At 40.7% G+C, this 18,675-nt stretch overlaps 1 protein-coding gene across 9 annotated transcripts in view; it reads left to right on the forward strand.

Annotated features, from left to right (window-relative positions):
• KIAA1217 (KIAA1217 ortholog) overlaps window positions 1-18,675 on the forward strand; it is a 1,295,419-nt gene that overhangs the window by 432,006 nt on the left and 844,738 nt on the right. For 4 of the 9 annotated variants that reach the window (XR_004538150.1, XR_004538149.1, XM_033931377.1 and 1 more), the window contains exon 1: window positions 18,170-18,489. The exons of 1 other annotated variant lie outside the window; for it this stretch is intronic. Coding sequence is in view for 6 of the 8 variants with exons in the window: in XM_033931377.1 (XP_033787268.1) it covers window positions 18,273-18,489 (217 nt within the window). In the remaining 2 variants the exon portion in view is untranslated. Of the gene's footprint in view, window positions 1-18,169; window positions 18,490-18,675 lie in introns of those variants that run through there. 4 more of the 9 variants (XM_033931370.1, XM_033931378.1, XM_033931363.1 and 1 more) reach the window with 2 other exon arrangements.

The raw sequence follows: 18,675 nt of genomic DNA on the forward strand, positions 1-18,675 counted from the left end.
TTGTCTATCTGCCTGTTTATTCCCTCGAAGAAGTGCCGCAAGTTCGTCAAACAAGATCTGCCTTTTCTGAAACCGTGCTGGCTGGTCCTTATCAGACTGTGTCTGTCAAGATGATCAATGATGCGGTCCTTTATCAGCGCCTCTACCATCTTTCCCAGTACCGAAGTCAGACTCACCGGTCTGTAGTTTCCTGGATCAACCATCAAACCATTTTTGAAGATCAACATAACATTTGCCACCTTCCAGTCTTCCGGAATCTTTCCCGATTTGATTGACAGATTGGCTATTAGTTGAAGTTATAATACCTTTCAGTTCCTTGATGACCCTCGGATGGATGCCATCCAGTCCCGGGGATTTATCGCTCTTAAGCCTATCAATCTGCCTGCATACCTCTTCTAGACTTACCGTCAACCCTGTCAGTTTCCCGTCTTCGTTTCCAGCATATAGCCTGATGGGTTCCAGTATGCTGTGTATATCCTCTTCAGTAAATACAGACACAAAAAATGTGTTCAGTTTGTTGGCGATTGCTTTGTCTTCCTTTAGCACTCCATTTATTCCATGGTAATCCAACTGTCCCACCGCTTCCTTCGTGGGTCATTTCCCCTTAATATATCGAAAGAATGGCCATTATATCACAACTGTTGAAGCACTTTAAATGATAATCATACATTCTTTAATTACTCAAGTTAGTTTCAAATCATGCTGGGTAACAAATAGCATTACCCCAAAGATAAAGATATGGATATAACTTTACAGAAGACCAGCTCTACATATTGTCAATACATTCAGTCTGAGTAGCCCACATAATTTTCTCTGATGTATTTGGTCATCATTCTTCTGGTAGATCTGGTAGAACATCTGAGCACATCTTCTTCCAAACACATACTTTCTGACCTACCAGATGTACTTGCAATGGAGACACAATTAGAATTGACAGGAACCTCATAAGGTACAGCAACCTGACAGTCAGAATCATCAACTTCTGAACAAATACTTTCATTATCAGTTGTAATTACATCTGAGATATTAATCACTGCAGGCAAAGCATCTTCCTCTATAGGAAAAGTTACTAATTTTATTTGGTTATGGTGTACAATTTTTAATTGCACCATTTATGGATGTAATAATACTGTTTGCTTCAAAAACTTCAGTCACAGTGTAAGAGGTAAATTCCCACACATTCTGGATTTTGTGCCTGCCTCTGATTAGCACCCCTCTTTTCTTCTGATCAAAAATTTGTTTTTTTGCTTCTCCAGATTCATATATTACTGTTTGTTCTGCGATTTTACAAGCCAATTGTAACTTCTTTTGATGCTCTTGCACCCAGTCATCTAAATCTTCTGTTTTTACTTCCTTGGTATTTGTATGTAAATTCCAAGGTATTTATTTCTTTATTTATTTTTTAAATTTATATACCATTTAACACTAAATGGTTTACATAATTTACATGCATGATATTAAAATAAACACTTGATAAACAAATACATAATAAAATAGACATGTGATAAAATTGAAATACAAACAATCCTCAGAAAAATACCATAATGTGGACAATAAATAACATGGATAATTCATCGACTTTACCAGAAATAGCTAAAAAAAAAAAAAAAAAGGCATCTACAAATAGCTGCATCTTAAGGAATTTTCTAAACCTGCCTTTTTCACAGCAATTTTATATCTGACCCACCAAGGAGTTCCATAACTTAACTCCTGCACAACAGAAAGTCATTTTACCAGTCTCAACAAGTCTTGGGTTCACAGACGTCTTCAGTAAAGCTAAATTCTCAGAACGCAAAGATCTTTTTGGTGTATAACTGAATATATTACTTTTAAGCAATTCTGGGATATTTCCATACAAAAATTGATGGCATATCATCAATGATTTATAATGTACTCTGAAGGCACCTGGAAGCCAATGCAATTTTTGGAGATATGGTGAGATATGATAATATTTACATTACCTTAAAGATTTCTATTCCGCCATTACATTGCGATTCAAGGTGGATTACAAAAGAGTTATAGAAGGTGGGTTACAAAAGATGATCTCTGGTCATTTCCAGAGCGGGTAAAGAGTAGATCAGGTTGATTCAGGGGAGTCAGGAAGAAGATGGGAGGAAGGAAGGTACTCGTAGTGTACTTTTTCAGGGATTTCTTGAAGAGTATAGTCTTTACTTCTTTTCTGAACGTCTTGTAGTCTGGGGTTGTTATCAGTAGATTGGAGATTTGATTGTCTAGTTTTGCTGCTTGAGTGGCTAGGAGGCTGTCATAAAGTTTTTTCTGTTTAACTTCTTTGATTGGAGGGTGTGTGAATGAGGTGTAAGTTTTTCTATGCCTGGTTAAGGTAGTTTGGATGAGGCGGTTTTTCAGGTAGGTTGGGCTGTCTCTGTTTATAGTTTTGAATAGTATACAGTAGAATTTAAATAGTATTCTTTCTAGAATTTGAAGCCAGTGTGAGTTGAGGTATGCCTCTGTAATGTGGTCGTGTTTCCTCAATGAGTAGATGAGTCTCAGAGCTCTGTTTTGAATAGTTTGTAATTGTTTTGTCATTGTTGCAGGGCAGGGGCGATAGAGGATGTTGCAATAGTCTAGTAGATCTAGGATTAAGGATTGTACTATGAGCTGGAATTGGGTTCTTTCGAATAATTTTCGGACTTGTCTTAGGTTTCTCATAATTGTGAATGATTTATGTATTGTTTTATTTATTTGTGGTTGCATGGTGCAGCACCTGTTTATCGTCATTCCTAGTAGTTTTAGGGTTGTTTGAATGGGGTAATTGACTGAGTTTATTTCAATATTGGTTAGACAAACTTGTAATCAAACGTGCTGCTGCATTTTTTATGACCTGCAATGCTCTGCATCTTGCTTTTGTTATTCCAAGGTACAGAGCATTGCAGTAATCATGTCTTGACAAGACCATGGCCTGAACAACCATTTGAAAATCATATGGCGCTAGCATTGGTTTTAATTGGTATAACAAGTGCATTTGTGCAAAGCATGCCTGTATGGTCTTAGTTACTTGGAGCTTCATTATTAGGCCAGAGTCAAGCCTTACACCTAAGATGGTCAATGACTCGTGTACCAAAAGAACATCATCAATAACTTTCACCTCTGTAGGCCACTGATATTCTGGCTTTCCCACAAACATTATTTCAGACCTTGTTCTCCCATCCACTCCTCAATTTTACAGTCAATAATTGTTCAACATTATTATCCTCACCACCTATTGGAAAGAAGAATATTCTATATTCAACTCCTAAGGACCCAAATAAATTGTCTTGTGTTGATCCATCCCTAGTCGCAGGGTATCAATCAGAGATCAAAAGTAATTCTACACTATGGTCCTTCCGGAAACCAAATTGATTGGAATCCAAGCAATCAATCTCAAGAACAAAATTGTCTATCTTAAAAAGAACTATCTTTTCTAAAACCTTTCCAAGGAATGGTACAATAGAGATAGGCCGAAAATTTTTCAAAACACTTGTTTCTAAATTTTTACGCTTTAAAACTGGTCTAATAGTAGATTGCTTGCAAACCCCTTAGAAATATTACATTTTCCAGTGATTTGTTTACAATTTTAGTAATTACAGGAGTCACTTTATTACAGGAATCACTTTAACCATTAACCATTTGTCTAATAATAATTGAAGAGCGAGGATCTTGCATTGCACGAGTAGGTGTACAGTCACAGGTAGTCTAGAGTCTCTCCCAAAGAAAGAATGGGGACTATCCAGTTAATGAATGAATGTGACTATTGTAAGCAAAAACTAATTCTGGCAGATGTTCAGCCCATTTTATCTCCTTTTCATAAGACAAAGTTTGTAATATGTCATGCAACATTCTATTGAAACGCTCATATTTTGCATTTCCCTATGAATGATATGGTGTTGTATGAGTTTTGGTCATTCAATAAAGTTTACATAATTGCCTGATAACTGCAAACTTGAATCTTCTAACTTGGTCAGAATGAATATTAATAATAATTTATTTTTATATACCGCCTAACCAGCAGTTCATAGCGGTTTACACAATTAGGTACTCAGCATACAACATAATAACATCATACATAATAAAATCAGAGTAACTAATACAAGCATTAAAACTAATGAATAAGGATAATACAATACAAGTAGAGCAATCATAATGGATTATCCAGTGTTTTACTATTGCTTGAGCTGTAGTTCTGGCCGTCTGATTTCTTGTCGGAACTGCTAGGGTGAAACGTGAAAACATATTTGTCATGACAAGGACATTTTCTATACCATTATGACTTGATTCTAAGATGGTGCAATCCATTGCAAGTATTTCAAGAGGAAATTTAGCATGCAAGTTTTTCACTGGAGCTCTCTCTCTATTGTGAGTCTTTTTCAATTTCACAAATTTTGCATACTAATATCCAGGCTTTTATATCCCAGGCCGTAATTATCTAAAAATAGGATCTTCTTATATTCTTTAATGTACCTTCCAATCCAAAATGACCTTCACAATCATGTTTAGCCATGAAAACTTCTTTCTAGAGCGCTTGAGGAACTATCAACTGCCTGATAAATTTACCATCTCTTAGATCTTGTATTTCTCTAAACAGCAAGTCATCAAATAACTTCAAATGATGTCTTTGTTTCCAAAGTTTCTTTTATGATCTGGACCACAATTGCAAATCAGGAGTTTGTTTAGATTTAATAGCTGTTATTACTTCTTTCAAAAATTAATCTTGCCTTTGCAGAATCAGGTGTCAGATGCAGAAAGAAGTGAGTTGGCACAGGTTTCAACACATACTTGTCCCTGTGCACAACCTAGGGTGCTGCAGGGAAAGAAAATATCTCTTAAAAGCAGTCCTCAGACTGGGTCTGAGTCCTCAAAGACCTGTTTATCGTTTCCTAGCACACAAGCTAAAGTGGTAAAAGCAGAACTACAAGTCTCAGCTAGGCTAGAGCAGATCAAGCCTAAACCCCGTGCTTGAAAAGCTTCATCCAGCTCTAGACTAAGGTCTGGTTTAAACCAGTCCAGCAAACAAAAGAACACAGAGGCAATCAGGGTTAGGAACACACCTGCACTCAGATCTAATTAACCAACTACAGGGAGAGAAAAGGGTGAATCCCTAAGCAGCAGAGAGCAGCCACAGAACTAGAGAACTCTCAGCAAGTCTGAGGAGTCCAGAACTTTCAAACTAAGCTCAGGGGAGCAACATGGAACACCACAGTATGAAGACCAGGTAGGAACCCAAGATTGGGTGGCTCTGGGAGACACCATATCTATTTGTCCAGAAGATGTGGAAATGATGGGAGTCTTAGGGCTAGATTCACTAAGTCCACCAATCAATTTCCGACCACCTAGCGACCCTTTTACAACCCGATATACCTCCGACCCGATTCACTAACCTCTGTCCCGATCATCCTTCAATTCACGCATGCAAATGAGGGGGAACGGCATTCAAATGTAGGCAGGAAACGATTCACTAAAATAAAAAAGCAACACTGACTGGGCTTGCCAATCCAAAATAAGTGACTGCTGAGGCCAGTCGCTGAGGTCCTTTCCAACTGCCCTGCCTTCTGCTGCCCTGCTCTCTGCCCTGCTTCTTTGCTCTCAGCTTTGATCTCCTGCCTGAACCTATCTCCTGCCTCCCCCGATCTCCTGCTCTGTCTCAGCCCTGATCTCCTGCCTGCCCTGATCTCCTGCTCTGTCTCAGCCCCAATCTTCTACTTGCCCCAATTTCCTGCTATCTCCTGCCTGTCCCGATCTCCTGCTCTCGCACCAAATCTCTCCTGCCGCCCCAACTCTCCTGCTCTTCCCCGCAGTGCAAGCCTGTGGTTTTAACCTGCGGGCCTAAAGCGGGTCAAAACCACTGGCTCGCAAGAAAGTTAAAACCAGTCAAAAAAAAATAAAAATTAGTTCTGCCGGGCTCAGAGGGCCAGCGCATGCGCAGACCATCTACAGATGGTCTGTGCAAGTGTTGGGATCGCTATAGAGCGATCCGAGCAGTCAGTTGGGGCGTTATTCCGATCGCCCTCATTTGCATGAGGTTGATTTGTGAATCAGCCCCCCGGACACGGATCCGGTCCGTGCCCTTAGTGAATCTAACCCTTAGTACCTATAGTGAGGGTGGTGATTATCCAGTAATTCCAAGCTTTGAGGAAATGGACATGACATGAAACCAGTGAGTGGCTGACAGAGGAAAATGCTGTATGTTTGAATCAAATTGAAAGTAAAGTACAAACAGATTTTTGAAGAGATAAATGTTTGTTAAAGAAAGCAGCATTGCAAGAAAGGGAGGCCAGAAGTTAAGCCTTATTTGCCAACAAGAAAGAAAAGATTATTTTGAGGATTTATTCTAAGAAATCCCCGCATGCCAGGCCTGTTGTGTGAAAATCACAATTGAAACTGCACCGTAGAGAAAAGTTAAATTCAATTGGGATTTTTTATTTATTTTTTTTTGGGGGGGGGGGGGGGATCTGATTTAAGCTGATCATTCAGGCAGGTAGATCCCATGCCTTGGGTTTTGGCTGAAAAGGTCAAACAGTGGTTGTATTGCAGAGACTGGAAGCTTGGAGAATTGTCTTATCAAAGTATTGAGAGATGTTGCTGGTCTGGTACAGCTGACTAAGGCCAGACTGAAGCCTGGAGGAAAGCAGGAAAGATACTCAATGATAAAAGAAGAATATTTTTGTGTGGTGTTTAATACTTGCTGCAAAATTCAGACTGTGAATTATAGTGAAGTGCATTAACTTTACTTACCTAAGGGAAAGTTTCTTTGTTTTGATTTGGTTGCTTACTGAATGATTTTTCTGAACTTTTTGGACACACATGAATGGAGGACCAAATAAAATTAAGATTTTGCAGTTTATCTGGATTGAATTGTTTTTCTTTAACCTTTTTGCAGTATAACCCATTATACCAACTCCCTCATCTTCGCTCAGTCAGAGTTGTGTGACATGGGACCTGGCCACTGGACGCTTCTAGTGCAGCCACACCTGGTCACAATATGCAGTCACTCACTCTTGACCATTTAGTACTTGACTCCAAAATTGCACCAAGCCCACGAGCACTTGCATCATTGTTAAAATGAAAGAATGATCAAACATTGAGACCGCTAATACTGGCACTGATGTTTATGAATCAGTGTATCAAATGCATGCTGGCATTCAGTGGTCCAATTAAACAGAGGTAGGACTTTATACTTTTTAGCAAGTAGCATAGAAACCTGTGTGAAACCTGGTACAAACTTCCAATAGTAACTGACGAAGCCTAAGAACTTCCGGACTTCACGCACTGTCTTTGGGCTTGACCAAGTGGTAAGAGTGTTAATCTTTTCAGGGTCTACTGCAACACCCTCTTCAGAGACAATGGCCCCGATTCTGTAAACTGCGCCTAACTTTAGGCGTGCTTTAGGCGTCCGATTTCAGTGGATAATGAGCGATTTAAGGGTCTTAACAAGCGTTAATTGGGACTTAGATGGAATTAGGTGTTGATTAGGCGTTCATAGAACACAGATGCGAGATAGACGCAGGTTTAGGGAATAGTCGTGTCTATGTTTGTAGACGTGGACGTAATTTGGGCACAACATAGACGCTAGTTAGCCAGCAGAGCACGTCTAAACACCGTGGAAAATGTAGGCAAAGAAAAAGCTGATCTAAGTGTGGTTTTTGCTTCATTTCAATGCAGTATAATCAACTCAGAATTGCTATTATTGTATGGTTCATTGTCTAGTACGACAGATTAGAGTGAAGGTTAGCATGTAAGCATGTCACATTTTTTCAATATGCTGACTGATGTTCCCAGATCAACTCCCACTGAAACTAATATATTATAAATATCCTTATAAACATGGTATACTGTGTTTTTATTATCTTTTTAACGATGGTATACTTTGGGTTAATTATGTTAAAGCTTACAGTCCTGAAATAATGATAACAAATCAGTAAAAACCACCTTTTTATATATAACATTGTAGGGACGTCTATCTGGTGTCTATATGGGTTTTTTGCGGAACGCGTGCCTAACACATGCCTAAGATACGCTTAGTGCATTAGAGACGTCTATATGATACCTATGTAGTGCCTAAGTAACGCTGATTGGGACTTGCGTCACAAGGACGTCTAAAGCACGCCCAAGGTTAGGCGCAGTTTACAGAATCGGGGCCAATATGTCCCCAAAACTTTACTTTCTTGCACAATAGTGTACATTTGCTGGGTTTCAACTTTAATCCATTCTCCTTTAATTTCTGAAACACAATTTCTAGGCACTCAAGATGCTGATCATATCTGTCCGAGAATATCAATATATCGTTCAAATATAATAACAGAATTTCAAATACTGAATCACTAAAAACAGTCTGCATAAGTCTGTAGAAACTTGCTGGTGCATACACAAGTTGAAAGGCATCCATGTCCATTCGTAAAGGCAAAACGATGTTGTTATTGCGGTCTTTGGGATATCTTCTTCCATCATAGCCAATTGGAAGTATCCTAAGGTTAAGAGATGAAAACAAATTGGCTTTTTCCAAATTGTTTTCTTCTATTCTGGGAAGTGGGCACAGGCCTAAGACCTTGATTAGCTCAGGTGCCTAAAGCCCTGCTCAGGGTAGGGGCCTTAGGCGCCTGAGCCAGTCAAGGTCTTAGGCCCTTCCCAGTATATCCCAGGATGCACCAGGAAGTGAAAGGTATGGGGGAGTTTAAAGTATGGGGGATTTTAAGGCATGGGGGAGTTGGAAGAGGGGGATGGTCCACCAGACCACTAGGTCTTCAATTTTAAGGTGGGGGTAGGAGGGCTCCCAGCATTGGGGGGGGGGGGGCTCCTGGCATAAGGGGGCTTGACAACCCTCTGGTAGGAAAGAAAGGGCATCCCTCCTGCTGTTTTTTTAATGTACAGGAGTTGGGGTGGGGACCGGCATGACTTTTTTAAATTGGCACAGATGTGCGTGTGTAACATATGTACAACAGCTACACCCATTAAAAAAAATACCAACCCCTGATCTCCCTGCCTGCTGGTTCAGTTGATTGGGACAGAGGAAGCCCCAATCAGCTGAGCCAGCAACCACCCTAATCAGCTGAACCAGCAGTTAGGGAGACCAGGAGCTGTTTTTATTTTATTTATTAAAGGACTACTTTTTTGGACAGGGAAGGAGGAGGAGGAGCTGTGCTAGCGATTGCTCTACTGAACAAGCGCCAGGCACAGTTCCTCCCCCCTTTTACTGGCAATTCATTGCATGAATAGCATGAATTTAATTTGCATGCTATTGTGCTGAACATTGCTGGTAAAAGAAAAATTGTTCCAGTGGTATGGGAGCTTTGTGCATCTGAGTTAAAATCTATATAGAGAGTGGAAAAGTCCAAGGTAACATTCGTTCTGAGAGGAGAAAAGAAGAAAAAGGACATTCTCTTTCTGAGAGGAGAAGACAGCACATCTTTCTGAGAAGAGAGGAGAGGAATAAAGGACATATTTCTAGGTAAGTATACATTATTTTGCTCTGAGCTTTGATAATTTTAGGGATAAAAACTAAATTGTAGGTTCCTTTATATAGACAGTTTAGATCTTAAAAGAGCAAACTTTACTTAGCTAGTCTACATAGAATAGAATCCTTTTATAGTTTTACGGTTTTTTAAAAACTTGAACTTTCTGCTAGAGATAGTCTCTGGCAAGCAGAGCAGGGTCTTGCTTAGTTCTGATCAATTCGAATCACCACCTGTCACTCGGGTCCTTTGGGTTACCACTAGTCACTCAGGTCACTTCTAATCAATTTGGTCACTCAGGTTCTTCTGGTCACACAATGTAATCTGGCCCTTGGCCACACTCTGGTTACATCAGGATTCTTTGGCTTACCAAGGGTAAAGCAAAAGTCAGCATTCATCTCCTTGAGGGTCACCTGAGAGCTCCTGACAAGATTAAATAATAAGATATAAATAAGGAATTAATTATTAATAAAGTAATCAATTAAGCAATGTAATGAATTGATAGTTTAAATCAGTGTTTTTCAACCTTTTTTGGGCAAAGGCACACTTGTTTCATGAAAAAAATCACGAGGCACACCACCATTAGAAAATGTTAAAAAATTTAACTCTCTGCCTATATTGACTATATATAAAGTAATTCTCTTGAATAGGAATCAAATAAACACAAAGAAAGTATTTTATAATTACTTTATTATGAAATAAAAATTATAAAAATTATAAAATACTTTATTCAGTGCGAAACCTTGGCCTGTTTGGCTGAACACAAAGCTGATATTCTGGCTGGAATCGAAGAAAGACACACACGTAGCTCTTCGTCAACAGCTCTCAGTCTCTCTCTGTATTTGGTTTTTATAGCATACAAAAATAGACAAATATACCCTCCATCCTTTTTATTAAACCACAATAGCAGTTTTTAGCGCAGGGAGCTGCGCTGAATGTCCAGCGCTGCTCTTGACGCTCATAGGCTCCCTGCGCTAAAAACCACTATTGCGGTTTAGTAAAAGGTGACCATATTGTAAAATATAGACAGCAGATATAAATTCAGAACTGTGCATAGTAAGTGAAGGGAAGTTTTCATCTCTGGGAATTTACCCAGTTAACTATTAAGTTATTTGGGCAAATTCCTTTGAAAACTGTGGTAATACTGCCTCCACTTTGCTAAATTTAAAATAAAATCATTTTTCCTACCTTGTCTGGTGATTTCTGGTTGCACTTTCTTCTTCTGACTGTGCATCCAATCTTTCTTCCCTTCTATCAGCCTGTATGCTTTCTCTCCTCCACACCTCATTCCCTCCCCCAACTTTTTCTTCCTCTCTCCCTGACCTTTCTTTCTTTTTTTTCTTCTTTCCTTCTGTTTCCCTGCCTGCCCCCTTTCTTTCTTTCTCCCTGCCGTTCCCCAAGCCACTGCCACTGCCGCTGCCATCGGGGAACAGGACCTACCAATGGATAACAGGCCCCAAAGCCGACGCCGACGCATGCTCTCCCTGACATCAATTCTGCAATCGGAGAGGAAGTTCCGCCCAGCCAGGCAGCGATTGGCTGGCCCGAACTTCCTCTCCGACTGCAGAATTGACGTCGGGGAGAAGAAGACTTATCGGCTCGATAGATTAGATCGCCAAGACAAAGTGAGTCCTGGGTGATCGACTCACTTTGCCTTGGCGAGCTACTGGCGCCCCTGCCTCGGGCCCCCTGTCAGCTCCGGGCCCGGCGGCCCTGCGGCACACCAGGCAACATCTCGCGGCACACTAGTGTGCCGCGGAACAGCGGTTGAAAAACACTGGTTTAAATAATGGTAGGAAGGACAGGTTCAAGCCGGTGATGTCATCAGAAGTAAAGAGAAAAGACTCTTTCTTCTCTTGGAAGAAATTCCAGTATGAAATAAATTATTCTGTTTGCAGTTACACCAGCCATAGACCTGGTATCACTACGGGCAGTGCTGAGTAGTAACTAGTTACAGTAATACTAGTTACTGTAATTAGTTACATCTTTAGGTAATTATCAGTGTAACTAGTTACTTTCTTGATAAGATTGACAAAATGTAGTATCTAGTTACTTTATTTTAGTAACTATTAACAAAATTTAAAAGTTACTTTTGCATTACTGTTTATATAGAATGCTGAACAATTGACAACGAATTTCCATTCATGCTATTTTACTCTTTAAGCCAACAATTCAACTCGTTTCTCTTGCCTCGCCATAGTGCATTACATGTACTGGTTATACATGGTGACAGCCAGCCAAACGGGCTCTATTGAACTGAAAGAATTGCTTCATAAAGGGCTGGACTGTTTTTACATACTTAAAAGAGACTAATTTGCAAATTTATTTTCATGTACTGTTATTAGTTAAAAAAGGGGGTCTCTGAAGTGACTAAGAGGCCCTAAACACTGGGGAGAGAACCCCCTTCCAAAAGGAAGCCTCCAAGAAGGACTACCCTGAGATAAAAAGGAGGCAGTGACAAAGACCTGTGGACTGGAAAAGCGTCAGAGTCCTGCGAAACCAGGACTCCTCGGGTGACCCTTGAAGGGATGAATGCTGGCTGCTATCTAAGCCCTCAATGTAGAAAAATGATAATCACAATGCAAGCTCATTTGAGCATTCAGTCTTCACTGAAGTTTTTATTCTAGTAAGATCAGACAGCAGAAATATCTGTGTTCATTGCAAACTTTGTTGACCAGCTTCTAAGCAGACCTACAGCTGTGTAATCAATACTACAGCAAATCTTAAGAAGCACCTGCAAAACGTCCACCCAGCTGCACATGATAAACTGCCTTCATTGAAGAGATCAGCAAGCTGTTCTTCATCAGATGCATCGGAATCCCTGCCAAAGAAATAGCAAACTTTGGCTGCTTCATGGAGCAGTAACGGGAGCATCATTGTGTCACAGAAAAATGTCATTGATCTTATCACAAATTTTGTTATTACATTACATTAAAATACATTTCTAGATCGCAATATGTTCCAGATCGATGCGGTTTACATCATCAAGAGACTGTACATCACAGTGAAATACAAGAAAACTAACATCTTCCTTACTTTCCTAAGAATTTTACAAAAAGAGATGTCTTTAATAGTTTTCAGAAATGCATATATGAAATCGAAGAAGCAAACAAAATACACAGTTCCGAATCCCAACTAACAGCCTGATATGCAATTGTTCGATGCAAAAATTTCTTGTAAAGACATCCTCATACTGGAGGGAACACAAACAATGAAGTTATCCTTAGTGGACAAACCACCTTAAAAAATGTAAATTGTTCTAGTAAATAACCAGGTGCCTGACCATATACGGCTTTATATCAGAGCGTCCCAAATTTAAACCAAACCCTGGCCTCAAAAGGCAACCAAAGGAGTTGTCTGTAGTATGGAGTAACATGATCCAAGTTTTTCAAATCAAAAATTAGATGCACAGCCGCATTTTAGATTTTGTGCAATCTATGCAAATTTGACTAAAGACCTGCCAAATTGGGGACATGCAAGCCTTCTCAGTGGTCAAGTCACCAAAATTCATTCAGTTGGTCACTGGTCTTCAACCAGGCAAAACCGTATTGACTCACAAGGCTCATAATGGATACATTGAGGACTAGTATCGTAAGATGACAGATGATCTTCAAAATAAGCTGTTACTTGTGACTGAAGTCTGCACAACAGCTGACATATAGACCGCCCACAACAAAAGCTTTTTTGGAGTTACCGTACCCTGGATAAAAATAAGCACATTGGAACAAAAGTCTGCAGCATTGGCATGTTCACATTTGCAAGAACAACATACTTTCGACCTGATTGCATTCACACTCGAGAAGATCCTCTCCAAATTTCGTATCACTGCCAAAGTTCTCTGCACAGTTACTGACAATGGATCAAACTATGTTAAGGCGTTCAAGGCATTCTCAGAGACAGAAATAATGGTTGTAGAACCAACACAAATTGTGTCCCCACAAATCAACAGAAAGGTGACCTTCACAAACATTGCAGACATCCTAGACAACCAAATAGAAGCAGAACCAAAAGAGTATGCACTTCCATCTCAGCATCGTTGTAGTATCAACACAATGAATTTGATTGCTGTGTCTGATTCAGAAGGGGCCAATGAAGATGCAAATTACAAGAAGTTAAGCTGTAAAACCTTGGTAAAATGCAGTACCCTCTGGAACAAATGCAGTAAGTCCACAAGAGCTGAAAAAATGTACAAAACTTCAGAAACCACTCTTGCTGTACCAAATGTTACTAGAAGGAATTTATTATATTATGCTATGGAGAAGAAATCTGAAGCTGTGCTCAATGACATCTGTGAGAAGCTTTCCCTAACAGCTTTCCGCTCAAATGAAATTGCTTTCATGGCAGAGTATATTAAGGTGATGAAACTGATTGCTATGCACTGGACACACTGCAGGCTAAAGACCAGTGTTTCATGGGAGTTCTTCTGCTAATGGTTTCTTCCCTGTGTGCATGTCTTACCTCCATCAGGCATTCACTCAAATTTGCCAGCCCACTTGTTGATGCTCTAATGAATGAAATCATTAAGAGCTTTGGTCCACTTGAAGCTAAGGATGATTTGATAGTAGCAAGTGTTTCACATCCACAATTCAAGCTGCGCTGGATCCATTCAGATGCTGCCAGAGCTCATGCCAGATACTTGCTGATGCAAGCAATGCAGGCTCAGGCTGATGCTGCAAACACAACTTCTAATGCACCACATACTTCCAGGGAAGACATCAGCTTCTATGAATCAAATAAAGGGGACAGCGCTGTGCAGTCAGAACTAGAGATCTGCACAGGAACGGGGATCATGGGATTACCCCCAGATATATGGGACTCCCTTGGGGACCCCCTTACAATATAAGTACTATCTGCACATATTTCTCAGCCTAAATGTATAGACCCTATGCATTTAGGCTGAGAAAGATGTGGAGATAGTACTTACATTGTAAGGTTAAAAAAAAAAAAAAATTTCCTTAAGATTTAGTTTTTATCGAAGGCACCCGAACCTGTTGCAGTATACTCACAATACATATCATGATGGTACTGACTATTTGGTGTCAACTTGTCATTAATTATGCATTTTTAAATATTTATGATTTATTTTATAAGGAGAAAAATTTTGTATATACTTTCTTTTAGAAGATAATTCCTATAACTACAGACTTAAAAAAAAAAAATCTAAACTTTCTGAAGAAACTGTTATGGGGTGTGGGTGGGGACGGAGGGGATTCTCACAGGGACGGGTGGAGACTTAGGGATTCCTCGAGGAGACGGGTGGGATTTCTGTCCTCGCGCAACTCTCTAGCCAGGACTAGACCTCTTCTTGAATGATGCTGCACGTGATATATCTAGTCTCCAGTGCTATCCAACTGTTAAAGAAGTGTTTATTCTGAAGAATACGAGCCTTCAATCAAGGGTACCAGTGGAGAGACTCTTCAGCATCAGTGGACAGATTCTTTCACCACACAGGAACAGTTTAACTGATGAGTATTTTGAGATGCTTTTAATACTCAGAGCCAATAAGAAACTCATTTCAAAATAAAGTACTCATTGTTGTAATGTTCATATAGTTCATATTGGGCTCCTTTTCAAAGGTGCGTTAGGGCCTTAACGCGCTGAATAGTGTGCGCTAAATTGCTACGTGCGCTAGACCTTAACGCCAGCATTGAGCTGGCGTTAGTTCTAGAAGCTTAGTGTGGGTTTAGCGAGCGCTAAAATCCTGCGTGCACTAAAAACGTTAGCGCACCTTAGTAAAAGGAACCCATAGTTATAATTAATAAACAAAGTAATTATTAACTACCTATTTAATTATTTTTAGTAACCAGTAACTATTTACATTTAGTAAAGAGTAACTGAAATCAGTAACTAGCTACTTTTTATCCCATGCAACTAGTAACAGTAAGTAACTAGTTACTTTTTAGACAGTACAACTGTGACAATCAATCAATTAAATCCAAATTCCACACCACAGTCCAGGGTCTCTGGCTTATATAAGGGCAGTCAAAACCATTGCAACCATCCCAGTGGGGGATAATGTTGCCAAATGATATATTCCTCCTCTCTACAGTAACTTGGCATTAAACTCTGGAATTCATTGCCAGAGAATGTGGTGAAATCAGTTAGCTTAGCAGGGTTTAAAAAAGGTTTGGATAATTTCCTAAAAGAGAAGTCCATAGGCCATTATTGAGATGGCTTGGGGATACCCACTGCTTATTCCTAGGATGCACAGCATAAAATTTGTCTTACTACCTAGGATCTAACTAGATATTTGGGACCTGGGTTGACCATTGTTGAAAACAGGATTCTGGGCTTGATGGACCTTCGGTCTGTCCCAGTATGCCAATTCTTATGTTCTTATGGTGCTGATTCCAGGAGCATATCGGGCTAGTAAATGTCCTGAGTAGAGAGGGCAGTTCCAGTCCTGAGAGTTTACCCAGGTAACTACTTAGTCACCTGGGCAAATTCCTTGAAGATTCTAGTGTTAGTGCCTCTACCATAGGCAGCAGAATGCTTTTTTGTTTGGGGGGGGGAGTCCCCAAAAGCCCCACCCAAACTCTGCCCCAGACCCGCCCAAATTACACCCTAGACTCCACCCCATAATAATAATACAATAATGCAATTTCTTCCATCCATTTTTCATAAACACACAATATAATTTTATTAATACATAACGGTAACCACAAAGTTAAAAAAAACACAAAGCACACTGTACACAGAGAAAATATTAATTATCATTTATATTGGGGGGGGGGAGTTCAAAGAGGTCAAAGCAGATGACTTTTAAATATGCAATGTTACCTCAGTAACAACTATAGAAAAATATAGTGCAAAATAAAGACAGCAGATATAAATTCTCAAAACTGACACATTTTGATCACTAAATTGAAAATAAAATCATTTTTCCTACCTTTGTTGTCTGGTGATTTCATGATTCTTTCTTTCTTTCTTATCCAACATTTCTTTCACAATCCAACCCCATCCCCTTTGGGTCCAGGTCTCTGTCTCTTTTCCCTCTGCTTACCCTCCCCAGATCCAGTATCAGTTCTCCTTTGTACCTACCAGAACCTTTGTTCCAGGTCTCCCTGTCTCTCCCTCTTCTGTTATGATCTTCCATCTCTCTGTTCTTCCTCAGGATCTCTCCCCCTCTGCCTCTTCTGTCTGCACCTCCCATAGTCCAGCATCTGCCTCCTGTCTTTACCCTTTGGTCCAGGCTTCTCTCGCTCTCTGTCTTTCTTCTGCTTACAAACCCCCCCCCCCTCCTTTTCTCTGCCTCTCTCTCTTCTTCCTTCCTCCCTCCTTCCTAAGTCCCCCTCACTGCCTTCCAGCCTTTGTCCCACCCACCTCCAGTCCGCCACTGAAGCCAGCCTGTCTCCCTCCCTCCCTGCCATGCCGAAGCCTGGCCTACCCGCTGCTGATTCTTCCTCCCCCCATGGTTTGCTGCCGCCCGCCGTCCACTGCTGCAGCAAATCCAAGAAGGGAAGGGCCAGGCGAATGCAGTGGTGCGGGCCCACAATCATTCCCCCAACATCAATTCTGAAGTCGGAGAGAAGGTCCGGGCCAGCGATTGGCTGGTCTGGACCTTCTATCCAACATTAAAATTGACATCGGGAGAAGGCATGTGGGCCAGCGACGTGCATTTTCTGCACGCGCCTGGCACTTCCCTACCTATAGCTGTGGCAGCAAGCAGCAGTCAGCCCATGTAGGACGGGCAATTTGGTGGAGGCCATGGCCCCTTTGCCCCCCCCCCCTACTGTGCCTGTATCATTTCAGAGGCAGCATAGAAAAGCAAATCTGACTCTTTGGTGGTCCAATCTTGGCATCTTTGCTCTTATGCCTGTAAAAATTAGGCGCAGACACATCACCACAGTGCAACCAAACTCAGAGTCTCGAAGTCAAGTCTTACCCAGGGTGTTACTACATGTGAGTCACATGGTTGACCCAGTGAAGGTTTTATCCAAGTGTATTTTACTGTATTTGTTATTAGTTGTAAGACAATATTTTCAGATATACTGGCCAGTTTACTGTTCTGTGGTTAGCTGCATATGGTAAATCAATCAATTTTCAGTTGTACAGAAAGAACTCTTTGTTTGACTCCGTGGGCCATATTTACTTCCTTTCCAATCTCCTGCAGCAGCACGCATTGATAATAATTATAACCACTCTATTTGCTTAGAGGAATAGATTGCAGCTGCTCCAGGAGTAAGAAATTATTCATATTGACCTTTCTTTTCTTTGATGAAGTAGCACAATGCTCTATGACAGCAGATATGAAATAAAGAGCTCATTCTAAATCTCGCCAGTATTACAGTTGCCATCATACTTAACTGCAGGGGAAATAAATATTCTTGACATCAAAAGAATACCTAAACCCTGCCAAACTTATTTTTGTCCTTTTTTTTTTAATTGGCTTCATTAAAGGGGATATGCTCAAAGAGCAAGCGGCTTTTTTTTTATTTTTTTTTTTGGGGGGGGGGGGGGAAATGGCATCTGGAAAGAGAATCTTTTGCAAAAATGTGAACCTTGCATCAGAGATGACTGTTTTCTTTTCTCTACCTGAGTAGGTGGGGCAAGGGGAATTCTTGTTTCACTGATGTTGCCCACTATCTAGTCTGTGCATGCCAGCCACTCTTCAGAGTCGCTTAACACTTCAGCTGGTCTTGGGTAGTTTCACAACTCAAACAGTGCTGTGTTATCCTTCGTCTTAGCCTGCATTCCTCAGGTCTGATAAAGACGGTGTCTGATCACACTGGCCGCCCAGCGCTCTCAGAGCAGCAGCCTCGCCACACAAAGCCTGGCTGCTGAGCCCCAAAGCTGCGAGGAATTTTAGGAGTTGCTCTCTGGATCAAAATGACGAAGCCATCACGTTTGGCTAGACCTCTAGCAGTTAACCCTGGGTCAAAACTACCTTCATCCCGGAAAGAGGATGGGAACAGCAGACCAAGAAAATCCAAGTCTGTGGAGAAAGTTTCGAAAGCTGGAAGCCAAGGGACCTTGGTCAAGAAAGAACAGCAGGTGCAAACCACACAAGGATCGACACCCCGAGAAGTTCTGGATGTGCAAAAAGGTAACAGCAAAATTTTGATTTTTGCCAGATATATTAAATCCTCACCTCATAGACTGTAGCACTGTTTCTTGCAGGCAATTTTTCTAGTGTTAAATGGGATGCTTGCCTTTTCTAGATCCCACGCTGCCTTTTAATTCTAATTTTCAAAACTTCGAATAAGTGTATTAGCTCTAGTTGAGCAATAGC

This window comes from Geotrypetes seraphini, chromosome 2, assembly GCF_902459505.1.
Source record: "Geotrypetes seraphini chromosome 2, aGeoSer1.1, whole genome shotgun sequence".
Taxonomy (NCBI): Eukaryota; Metazoa; Chordata; class Amphibia; order Gymnophiona; family Dermophiidae; genus Geotrypetes; species Geotrypetes seraphini.